Source organism: Phalaenopsis equestris, unplaced genomic scaffold, assembly GCF_001263595.1.
Source record: "Phalaenopsis equestris unplaced genomic scaffold, ASM126359v1 Scaffold000531, whole genome shotgun sequence".
Classification (NCBI taxonomy): domain Eukaryota; kingdom Viridiplantae; phylum Streptophyta; class Magnoliopsida; order Asparagales; family Orchidaceae; genus Phalaenopsis; species Phalaenopsis equestris.
The window spans coordinates 1,182,541-1,195,136 of record NW_018164971.1 but is presented as its reverse complement, the minus strand read 5'-3'; the positions used below and the strand labels follow the sequence as shown (position 1 = coordinate 1,195,136).

At 38.3% G+C, this 12,596-nt stretch overlaps 1 protein-coding gene across 3 annotated transcripts in view; it reads right to left on the bottom strand.

The window, feature by feature from the left end:
- Positions 1 to 12,596, bottom strand: part of LOC110028777 (serine/threonine-protein kinase BLUS1-like) — a 92,607-nt gene that overhangs the window by 45,711 nt on the left and 34,300 nt on the right. For all 3 annotated transcript variants that reach the window (XM_020730763.1, XM_020730764.1, XM_020730765.1), the window contains exons 6-8: positions 6,994 to 7,062; positions 6,623 to 6,793; positions 6,443 to 6,508 (exon numbers count right to left, since the gene is read on the bottom strand). In XM_020730763.1, coding sequence (XP_020586422.1) covers positions 6,443 to 6,508; positions 6,623 to 6,793; positions 6,994 to 7,062 — 306 coding nt within the window. The remainder of the gene's footprint in view (positions 1 to 6,442; positions 6,509 to 6,622; positions 6,794 to 6,993; positions 7,063 to 12,596) is intronic.

Here is a 12,596-nt window from a genome sequence, read left to right as displayed (position 1 = left end):
ATGCCAAGAGCAAAATTGTCGTGGTATCGTTGCGAAAACATATTTGAAAGAGGAGCGGAGACGGGGTTATCAAGTTGTTGATCGGCACAGACAGCGCAGGCAGCCGCGAAATCTGGCGACTGAGCACAGCTGAGAACTCGCGACGAAGAAGTCAGGAGAGCCGTACAAAGCCGGGAGTGAAGCGCAACTGACAGACGCACGACACTTCGAGCGTGACAGTGAGCGACGAACGGGAGCCGCAGAAGCGCGACCGCAGGGCTGACAGACCCGCGTAACAGTGCGCGACGAAGAAATCAATGCCAAACGATGCGGATGAAGTGCAATGGAGAAGAGATATGACGAACTGCAATCGACGAGGAGACCAGGTTTAGCCAAGATAGCGAAACCCTAGCTGAAAGAAATCGACATATATATATATATATAGATATAGATATAGATATGTGTGTGTGTATCAAAGCAAGGTTTAGGACTTAAATATAAAAATATGTAAAATTTATGTGGTATGTATGTATATCTTCCAAATAAAAACATGGACTAAAAATGCATAAAAATCTTTAAAGACAGCATGCAAATAATTTTCAACAGTCCGACTAATTTGGTCTAAGAAGTTTGCCCATCAAGCAAGAAAAACAATTCAGTTCGCCAAAGTCAAAAGTTTTGGAGGTTTTTTTTTCAAGAATTCAAATAATATGTCCGGAAACAAGAAATTCTGTCATAATTTCCTATGGAATTAAAGAACTAATGCTAGAGGGATGCATTATATCGCCTGGGATGACCTTTGCAGGCCAACCGACATGGGTGGGTTGGGTTTTCGTGCTCCTACCAAATGGATTGAATTCTTGAAGGCTCGCATGGCTGGGATTACATTTCCAACTGAGATACTCTCCTCCAAAAACTGCTCAAACAGAAGTATGGGCTAAATATATGGGCTGTTATACCCAAAAGAGGTGACTCGGTCACCTGGAAGGTGATCACGGCCGGTGTGGGCACCCTTAAAACATTGTGCAATGGAGAATTTCAAATGAAAAGGACATAAGCATTACTATTCATACTTGGGTGCATGACACCCGTTCGCTAAATTGCCATCATTTATAAATATGCAGGCTGTGGAAGGAAAATACGTGGAGACCCTTATTGACAATTCAGGTTAGAATGCCCAACAGCTTAGTCAATTTTTCGGAAAGGAACTATGCAACAGGATTTCCAAAATCCAAATCCACCTCATCTATGCTGTGATCAGGTGGAACTGACACAGGCACTCTCTCCGAAAACTATTACTGTTCTCATTTACGAAGCTTCTCTGGGAACTCACCATAGCAGATTTCAGTGGCTTAAACGGCTTAAGATTCACCTGTGTGAAAGATTATTTTGGTGGAGAGTTAGCTTGGATGCTCTCCCAACTCTCTGTTGGCTCAATCAGAGGGATATTTTGGAGGTTACTTCCTGCCCGTGGGGCTGTGCCGATCAAGAGAATATTGAACATGTCACCACGAGATGTAAAATTCTTATGGAAGCTTTATGTAAGCTGCAACAATGGGGCTTCCCCATAGCCACTTTCAAGTGCCTAGATGACATTATTGAAGGTATTCACTACTCAGAAAAAAGTAAGCCTGGGCCTTAATTTGCCTATTGCAAGCTAGTGTAAAAATGTTAGCTGGCTCGGAATGCCAAAAAACATGGTCCGGCATTCGGTAATCCTACTATTCTCGCCTCAAATGCGTTGGAAGCTATGACCGCTATCAACAAATTTCATTTCCCGAAGCAATGGGACAGCAATCAGTCTAGCGAACTGTGAACCAATCAGTCTAGTGGACAGTTCCAATTTTCCAAGTGGCTGAAATTTAATGAGGATGGGCCCTACTTCCCTCCCACAGGGGTGACATCAGGATTGTCCTCCGAGATGGATTGGGTAATGTGCTACTGGTCGCTGCCAAGCCTTTTGAGCAGTGGGATATCGCCTATGTGGAACTTCAGATCATTTCTTCAATCAAGCAATTTATCAAGTCATCGAAGTACGAAACTAAAGGCATCATCATCAAAAGTGATAACTGCAACATTATCTCATCCCTTCAACAACCCAACTCTTATAAGATATAGAGGGCTAAACCGCAATTTACTGAAGACTTCTCTTTTTTGCCGCTTTTAGACAAGTTTTGTTTCAACATAATGATAGAAACAAAAACATGACTGCACATGTTTTTGCCATGTTTTTGCTCACAGAGCTTTACTTGATAGCTTTTTTGACATGAGTGTGGATAGTTCCCACATCCTTTTCCCTTTTGTTAATTTTAATCGAGCCCATCTTCTTATTGGTTTGATTTAGGGTTTTTGTAACCACTCTTTTTCATTATTAATGCTATATGCACATGTTCAAGGAAACCAGAAATGACTATATGAAGAGCAGGTAGCTCTCACCAGGTCCCTCGCCAGCCACCCTCCAACATCTCTCCATGACCAAAATCCCATCAGCCCAAATCCATCTCCCCTCCCACTCCGTCACTTCTGCTCCGGTCACTCCCATGATGATTTCTTTGCATCCTGATAAACATTTTTGCAAGCTCATCAGTTTCCACTTCTCTCAATCTTTTCCCTTGCTCATCTAACCATGTATCTGACTCGCCACAGCAATGAGCAGCCAACACCGCTGACAAAGTGGGGCATCTGCATTGTCCCCGAGAAGGCATACATGGTGAAATGCTTCGAGAAGTATCGTAAATGAAGGCAATCTCAATCCCAAACTAGTCTGCCATCACCTAGAAAAATGTTAGCATACTCATTGATGGATTTTTGTACGTAAAGGTATGTATTCTACTCTTAGGGATGCGACTTTTGAGTGATTTGGCAAGTTTTTTAATGATTCAAGCATTGCTCATGGTTTCTTGAAGATTGTTGGCCTGTTTCTTGCTTCTTATAGAGTGGGGAACTCAATGTTTGTGATGATCCAGCTGGTCCAAACAGCAACGAGGAGTGAACTTGGGAAGATTACTCTTGATAAAACATTTAAAGAGCGGGATGTTCTCAATAAGAGCATTGTGGTGCATTTTAAAAGTTTCAAAGGTATTTTATTAAGGTGACCTGCCTTTAATAATGTGTTACTTGAATTTCTGGTAATACCGCAATCGTGAATTAGCTTAATGAAAATGGTGGTTGATCTTGTAGATTTTAGTAATTTTTCATATGATATAACAGCTGAGTTGGTATTATGTTTCAGTTTCTATTAGAAGGTTATTTGCATATTTAACAATCATTTCCTATTTTACTGAGAACTGAATTACTACCAAAATTTTATTTAAGAAATGATTAATTCACGAAGGGGATGTTTGGCCTGTAGAATTAAGAGTGCACTGTAAAAGGAATGCAAGGGTTTTAAGAATTCTAGCGTTTGGCCAAAAAAAGAATAAATGGAATATAAAATTAGCCACGACTAATCGGCCACCCCACGCGGGCCTTTTCACAATTGCCACCACCTGCCAATGCTGCCAACAATCGTACTATACATTGATTTTGTTTTTCTTCAATTCAAATACCAAAATATAAAGCCTTGCATTTATTTTATATTGAACCAAACAACTCAAAAATATCTAAAATGCATAATATTTCAACTATATTGTGTTACTCTTACACTACATCCATCTCTCAACAAACCAAACAGCCCCTACATGTGACACGGGAGTGCTCCCACTTCGGACACGAGGCGCAAGCCGTGACTCCCGGACAATCGCAGAAGACGGGAGATGAGAGACGGGTCGAGAGTATCGCTTTCATTTTTTTTATGCTTTCTTTTCTATTATCCTTCATACATTTTTAGTCGTTTCATATGTATGTGTTGTATTAGACTTTGAAAGTCAATTTTTTCGTGAGTTTTGTGCGAGACAGCTGTCGACATCTCTCCTTTCTCTGTAAGGGTTGTATCTAAGGATTTGGGTGGTGGTTTGACTATGTCTCACTCCAGAGATGGGGATTATCTTCCCTAATCCCTTCTGCATCCTCCCCACATCACTTCCGTCCACCCTCCATTGTTGCAACCGTCTCTGAACAGCTACCTGCTTCTGATTCCCTGCCAGCACCCCCAGCTGTCCCTACCACTTGCTATTGTCGTTACTTGTTACTCTATTGTCCCAGCCACTTCTGCCAGCTGTCAACCCTCACAGCCGCCCCAAAATCCCTCTACTATTCCGATGCCACCACCAAACAGCAAGTTGCTACTGTTTGACTTGCTATTCTTTGCTGTCCACTACCTTGTTGATGCCACCCAAACAACAAGGTGTCACTGCTGGTCTTGCTGTCCTCTTGCTCTTTCAGCACATTCTTGCATGCTGCCACCGAGGACCACAAGCCACCATTGTTGTGTTGTTGTTTCCCCCACAGTCCCGCCCCTCTTCTACCTTGCCGCTACCTTTCCAAACCCCTAACAGTCACCACCACCACCCTAAGATCCACCTTGCGGGAGTCTGTCTGTCGTTTTCCCTTTTGAAGTGTGTTTAGGTTTTAATCACATGCTTGATTTTAATAATAACATTTGTTTTCCTATTGATTATTTGGGCTAACTCCAGTATCAAAATGACATTCTGATAGCATTCGAGGAATGGAAGAGATGAACCACTACAAAAAAATGGGTCATTATTAGACTCCCAAACAGGTAAAAAATTTATCTTGATTCTAAACTATTAATGGCATTGTTCTATTCTTCATAAAAAGAAAGAATAGTCAGCACATTTGAAACTTAAGTGCCATCTGATCCATGAACTAAAGAGGTGGAGGAAATTAAATGAAAATCAGTCTCACTCTCAATAGTCAGGAGGCACTAGAGCTCAATAGAATAGGGTCAATCATGCATCCAGATAGGGGCCAAAAACCAGAGTATCTCTACCCCTAAACAACCTCTAATTTTTTCCAGCAGATGCTGACGATTTTGAACTTACAATTAAGATAATAATAGGGAATTCATAAGCTCCATTGGGTTCCTGCAAAGTAGATTGAATCGCTATTCGACTCCAAATTCAAACAGTAAAACAAAATATACAGCCTTCATTTTCTTCAGATGCTAAAAATATATCTTCCTCAAGGAACACTTGCGGAGATTTTTTCAAGAGTTCATGCATGCTCTGGTTTTACAAATGGGTTTCCATCGTCATGAAGTCACATATAAGATGCCTATGCTGTATAAACTGTATTGTAAGCTTTCCACACTAATAAAAAATGAGATAAATTTGGTTTTTGTAACGCAAAACTTGAAAAAAAATTTTAATAAATGAAGCCTATGCCTCAACAGGTAAAGTTAATATTCAGATTTATAACACTGGGTACTGTCTGAGGCAATTCTCCAGCGCGTTGACTAGACACTAACATAAAGAAAGCAACAATCGAGGTGAATGGTGAACAGTGCATCATCATCAGGTTTTCAAAAGAACACTTTTTGATCTTATGGAAGGATACATTAAAAAAAAAATTAACGTTGCCATATTTTCAAAAGAAATGTAGCGTGGCTTATGTGCAAATTGCAAACATTGTGCAACATATATTGTTTAAATACAAAAGGCAAAAGATTTTCTCACCAATATACCTACTGCACAGACAAAAAGAGTTGCAAAACGAAGGTGTGATCGTGCTGTACTAATCAAGTTTCAGTTGAAAAAGATAAGACATTTCAACTGTTCATCAAGTAGACTGACATCAGTGTTACGTATAGCTACAATATTTTTTTTTTCATTCCCTGCTACTACTTTTTGCTCCTGTAAAGTTGAATTTTTAACTACAAGCATAGAAAAAAAGAAAGCTAATAATATTCCCTTACCAGTATTATGCTATTTTCTTAAGGCAGTATGTAATAGACCTAAAAAACGATTTATGACTGAAGAACAAACAGTGGATATCGAGGTAAGGAATTTTTGTTTAAACACCATCAAGTAATTGGCTAACAAGAGAAGGAAAAAAAAAACAATACCGAATATCAGCAGCCGCAAATAATCAAATTAATTCAATTCAATACAAGAATGTTTAGACACAAACAGGTTCCCATGTGCCTTTCATCTAGTAAACATTCATCAGTTCTCAGTACAATTGCAACATTTATTTTTGTCTCCCTCGTGCTCATTCTTCTAGCGGAAATGTTCATTTATAACAATGAGCAAAAATAGTGGTGAGTTAATAATATTTTCTTACAATTAATATGACATTCTCTTAAAAATGCTAGTATCAAATCTGAAAATGATTAACGATTAAAAAAAAGTGAAAATCCAAGTAAACAAAATATTGTTTATACCCTCTCATGTAATTGGCACAAAAAAAGTGTAAAAGAAAAATAAACAAAAAACCAGCAGCAACAAACAAGCAAGTTTCAATTCAATGCGGGAATGTTTAATCAGCATTCTGGTTATCATATGCTATGATTGAATGTACTTGAGCAACAAAAAAAATCAGTAAATATAAATTAGGTAGGAACCTGTGATAATGCTTCCTGTTCTGCTGAAGGCATTTTCTTCAATGCTAGTTGTGCAGCATCTTTGAGCTTAGAAAATATACATTTTATTTAGTAATTAAAATTTGATAAAATGAGGGAATATTTTATTTATAAAGGAAAACTTAGGGACACAAAGATAAGCCACATAGATGGGTGAATAACCTGGAGAGCCTTTACACGATCCCACAGTGGAGGTAGATCAGCAAAATGGCTTTTCACTGTCAGCTCAGGAGGCTTTGCAATTTTGAAAAATGTGTGCTTCAACAATTTTTCAGCCGTTGGCCTTTTTGTTTGATCTTTGACCAAGCACATTGCAACCATTTCTTTAAAAGACTGATTACAGCTGAAAATTCTTTATTAGAAAAATAATCAAGAGATAATCCACAATGTAATCACACCATGCTTCTATAAAAAACATGAATCTCATCATGCCAGACTATCCAAAAGAAAATTTTTTTAGACTATTCAAAAAATTTTTGAATGCATTGACCTTAATATTAACCATTTCCATAGCCAAAAGGACACAGTAGTACCTTTGAGAACCTTTTATCACGATCATAATCTAGTCCAGGAGGAGCATTTTGGAGGGTCATCAATAAAACCTACGATTACAGGTTAAGAGTACCAAAATCAAATTCTTTCCAGGAGTATCAATTACCAATAAAATCTTCAGAACCGTCACAATCCAGATCATCACAAAGTGCATTTAAATTTTCAATACTGAAAGAAAGTAACTGCGAGAGTCGCATAGATAAGAGAACTTGCTTGTAGAATAAACCAAGTGATGTGGCTTCTGAAACACTAGGGGTGGACGTGAGCACCTCAGAACTAGTCCTAGCCGGTTTCTTCCCTGCCAGTTCAGAGAATTGTTATTTCGTTGAACTGGTCAGCCTGCCGTCTGCTTTTTATTTTCTTTATTTAAATTATTATCAGGGTATTTGACACGGGCGTCCCACCTGCAACACTGGATGATGCGGGAGTCGCGTCTGCTGCATAGACTGAGCTGGTCAGGCCTTCCGAGGAGTCGGCCAGTCCTCGTGAACCACTCCTGGTCATTCTATTATTATAAATTTGCTTTCATGATGTCTTAGGATTAGTTTTTTTGTGTGTTTATTCGAGTCAGATGTCGGCATCACCGGTTTTCTTTTCTATGGTTGTATCCAAGGGTCGACTAGTGCTCCGGCAGTATCTCACTTTTGACATGGTGATTTCCGTTCCCTCTACCCCTCTGCATCCTTCCCACACCGCTTCCAACAGCCCTTTATTGCTGCAGCTGCCAGGAACAGCGCCTCTTTGCTGTCTACCTGCATTTCCAGTCGTAGCAGCCACCTCACTCCCTTTCCTACTCAGCCACTCCCAGAAAATTGCTCCAACTGCTGTCATACCTCGTCTTAGCACCCTGGAATAGCCGCCTATTGCTGTTCCTGCCTTCCCAGCCACTCCACTTCTTCCTTGTTGCCACAAAAGCACAAACCACCCACTCTTTTGCTGCCCCTACTCCAGGCAGCCCTCCCGCACCATTTCCTGCAGCTTGCTTGGTGTCCAGAACCTGGAAAACAGCAGCTTTGTTGTTCCTGCTTGCCTACCGCCCCTTTTCACCACCAAAACACCATCCAGACTCTTGTCCACCGCCTTCATCCTTCAATCCAACCCTAGTGGGAGCCCGTGTCATGATTATGTTGCAATTTCATATTTCTGTTTTGTGTGGTTGTAAGTTTCTATTTGATTTCAGTAATAATATTTAATTTTCCGGTTGTTATTGGTTAACTCCGATAACATTTGGTATCAGAGCTAGGTTATTTCTAATCTTATCCTCAGGTTACCAAAATTCCCCCACACCCTTGCTAATCAGCCACCCAAAACTTTTATATTCCACCATAAATCACCTCCATACATCCTTATTCACTTCCTCAAACATGAACACTAACCACGCCACAAAGGAGAATTGTCGAAAACATAATCGAGATGAAATGACTCAATGTCGTTTATGAGAAATCCAAAAAGAGAAATCCTAGAACCTACCATGGAAGAGCTGCAACAGGAAATTCTCTCACTGCAACAAAGGCACGCACCTGTCAAGAGGAGACAATTCAGAGGGGTCACCTGTAGCAGAAATGAAAATTAGTAAGATCGAAGGAATATAGTGAATCCCTTCCACCGAGTAGATTCCAGGCACGAAAGACCACTACACGAAGATTTGGAGGGACATATAAGAGAAGTCATGATCCTAAACTAAAGATGAATTTATCGGATTTTGACGGTCGCATGGAATAAAAAAAAAACTCTTCCAGTGGCTCCAAGTGGTGGAACATGTCTTTGATTACCAAGACATCCCACCAGACGAAATGGTAAAACTAGCCTTCATTATGTTAAAGGACACATCTTTGTGACGGGAGACTTCGAAGCTTCTTCCATAGCTGGAAGAGAAATAAAATTACTACATGGTCCAAGATGAAATGAAAGATGCAACACAAGTATCTACAAGTTCATTATAGACAAGACACCTGCAACAACAAGATCTCTCAGCAAAGGAGTACATAGCTAAGTTCAAGCAGCTTATATTAAAATGTGGGCTAGTGGAGCCCAAGGAGAATACCCTAGCTCGATATTTGAGGGGACTGAGATTATCTATTGGCAATGTAGTGGAGTTGCAGCCTTATCAAAGATTATAAAATGTTCAGATCTTGACCTTGAAGGTAGAGAGAAAACAATAAGTGACCACCACATTTTACGGGCAGAGTTCAACCCCATAATTAAGTAATAAGAGTACACTCAACCAAACATCCAAGCAAACCCTACCTGAGAAGAAAATAGTTTAGGGTGGAGAACAGGTGGAGCCAACAAGCATTCTCAAATTCATATGAGCCAGTAAGTGATTCAAGTGCCACGGATTTAGACATATTGAATCAGATTTTCCAATCAAGAAAACGGTCAATTTCACTGAGCAAGGATCAGTTGAAAAAATAAACAGTGATATAGAAGAAGACATCAAAGATGAGTCTCAACGACTAGCTAACGAGGAAGAGACACTAACAATTGAAGCTGAGCCCATGATTGGAACTCTTGATGGATTAATATTAGTTGTTCTTGAAGATAGTGAGTCCAATGAGCCGATAACTGAAAAGGGCCAACCCTTGTCAAGGAAATTCTCAAACAACAGGACCGACAATTTACCTATTCCATGGTTGCCACTAGAAGTGGTTGAACATGCCACAGATTTCATTCCAGAGTTAGTTCCTTCAAACAAATTTGTTTATCGGATGAACCGAGCAAAATATAGAGAGTTTCCAAGGCTAAATACAAATTCAACGACTTGAGAGTAAATTTGAAACTATATGCCTATATGCAGCTTGACATAGCTCGGCCTGAGACTTGGAATCCACTAAGACGAGAACAAACAGTCAGCCGATATTAATCAAACTTTCTTATAATTTTTTGTTATCACTATTAATGATTCAAAAATGGTAGATGAAAGAGCCACTAGAAATTTAATTAGAACAGCTATAAATTTATCTTAAGTCGGGTTGTTCACGTCTTATATAAATATTGATTCTCTGTTGTTCATCCTTTAATCAATAAATTAAACCTGAAATGTTGGTTTAAAATAACAGTGAGATAATCAAAGTCGGTGAATACTCATGCTCCAAAACTACAGTAACACAATAAAAAAATAATAATAGGCATGTCAGTTAAACTTTTAATAAATAAGTATAAAATATTTGATACTTTATAAAATATTTGATACTGATACTTTATGAATATGATCACTCACGATATTTCATAATATTTAAGGTGTTTTGTTATATCAATAATATGTCTATATCAATTTATATATGTACAGTCATCGCAGGAGTGTCATTTAAAAATTATATAAGTTAAAGCACTTCAATATCAACATATTTTCCATTTACATGTACGAATTCTCTACTAATACTAAATGAGTAAACTTCATTATAGTCAATCATGCAAATGCAAGCATACTATAATAATAACTATCTAATAATGATATTTCATTGTCATTTGTATAGCGGTTAGTATACTTGTACATGATTTAATATTAATGATAAGTTAAGCAATGTTGAGTACATATGTCATTTCTAGAATATGAATAAAAATTCAATAGATCAAAATGCAGTAATATAAATATAACTAATACCAATAACAGTAAATACATTTGGTTGAGAAGAATCAAAATATTAATATAGCATAAGAACATGAGTACTCACTTCAATTACTGTTGATTCTCTTGTCAATCGTTCTCTTCACCTATCTCTAATAAAAATCTATAATCAAATACATAAGGAATTGTTATTAATTTATTATAGGTTAATCATATTATTAGAAGGCAATTTGTCTTTATTTTACCTTTGATGTATCATATAATAATAACTATTTATTATTATTATGCTAATTGGTATCCATTTCATAATATAAATTTAACTAATTCTTTCAAACAATTTAAACTTAATAAAATTTTGACAATAAAGTCCTAACTTAATTTTATAGTTATTTTATGTAATTTATATATTTTCAAATAGATTTTAAGATTTCTAGTAATATACATACATTTATATTATATAACAATTTATTGTTATTATTCATTCACATTAAATTCATCATATGTAACATTAGTTCATAGATTTAATAAACAATTAAAACTTTAAAAAACAAACCCTAACATTTCTTTGTTGTCACCCTTTTGTCTATCAAAAAATGAAACTTCTATAGATTGATCTCCTCCCTTACTCGTACGTAAAGCTTTCTTGCTAACCTCCCTGACCTCAATTAATATAATATTAATATTAATACAAAATTATATATTAATTAAAATAGCAAAGCAAATTATATATTAATTAAAATTTCCACTACAGCCTTACTGGTCCTTGAGTGACGTCTAAACTTTAGCACTGAATGTGGAGAAATATCAAAGCAGATTAGGCACCCATAGTTGGAGACATCAGTGGAGCACACCAAAGTTGATAAGTCTAGTCAAGAGAAGAGCAACACCCCCAGTACTTTTCCCGTCAAAAAAATGTTTTAGATGCCAAAGTTTTGGACACATCGCTTCCAGTTGCCCGATAAGCCGACTTGTAGCCTTCACTATGTAGGGTGCAGTGGAGGAAGCAAGCAAAGAAGAGGCAGCTGGAGAACAAGGTGAGTACCAACTTCCACCATAAGAGGATGAGATGTTGGTGGTTCGATAGATCCTTTAAATTGAGACTACGAGAGAGCAACATTGGCTTCACAACATATTCTACACCTGTTACATTGTGAAGATAAATGTATGCAGTCTCATTATTGATAGAGGAAGTAACATGAATGTGGCATCTACACACGTGGTGGACAGGTTACGCCTCACGAATCAAAAACACTCACAACCATACTCCCAGACATGGTTAAGGAAGAACAGACGGCATTAACAATAAGTGCCTCGTGGAGTTTTTGATTTAGAATAAGTAGCAGAATCAGGTTTAGTGCGACGTAGTGCCTATGGACGTCTGCCACATGTTATTAGGAAAACCGTGACAGTTTAATTTCTAGACAGTACAAAAGCACCATTCGCCAATGATGAAAAGTGTATCGTTATCATACCTTCGGCGAAGTCTGAGATTACAAGTGCTCTTGCCAAAGGAAAAGCGAAGGCGGGATTAGTTTTGGTGACCATGATAGGACGGGAGCCCCGATTCCAGACATAGGAATAATCACTACATAGAGCATTTGAGGACATCATAATTGATTCCGTACTGCCATGGTCACCACAGGTCGGGGAGGTTTAGGTTTCCATCACTTCATATAAGATTGAGCCCATCCTAAGTTACTTTGGGAGGGTTCAACAGAATAAACATAACCTAAAGTCCCAGTTAAAATCAGTTGTGTACTTACATAAAATTGTACCGATATGGATGTATGGTAGCAAGTAGAGGAAACTCCTGAGGTGTTTTGGGGGACAGTGCAGTCGCCAATGTGATCAAGGTGTTCTCAGGCTGCAGTTGAGAGCATTCAGTCCCGGGAGATCACAACAGCTCTGTCACATTCAACGTGGTTGGCCAAATGGCACCCTATGAGATCAAAGTTTCAACGGATAATGTCAGAGCTCTCTCAACCCAAGGAGGCTGACACAAGAGCACTCCTGCAT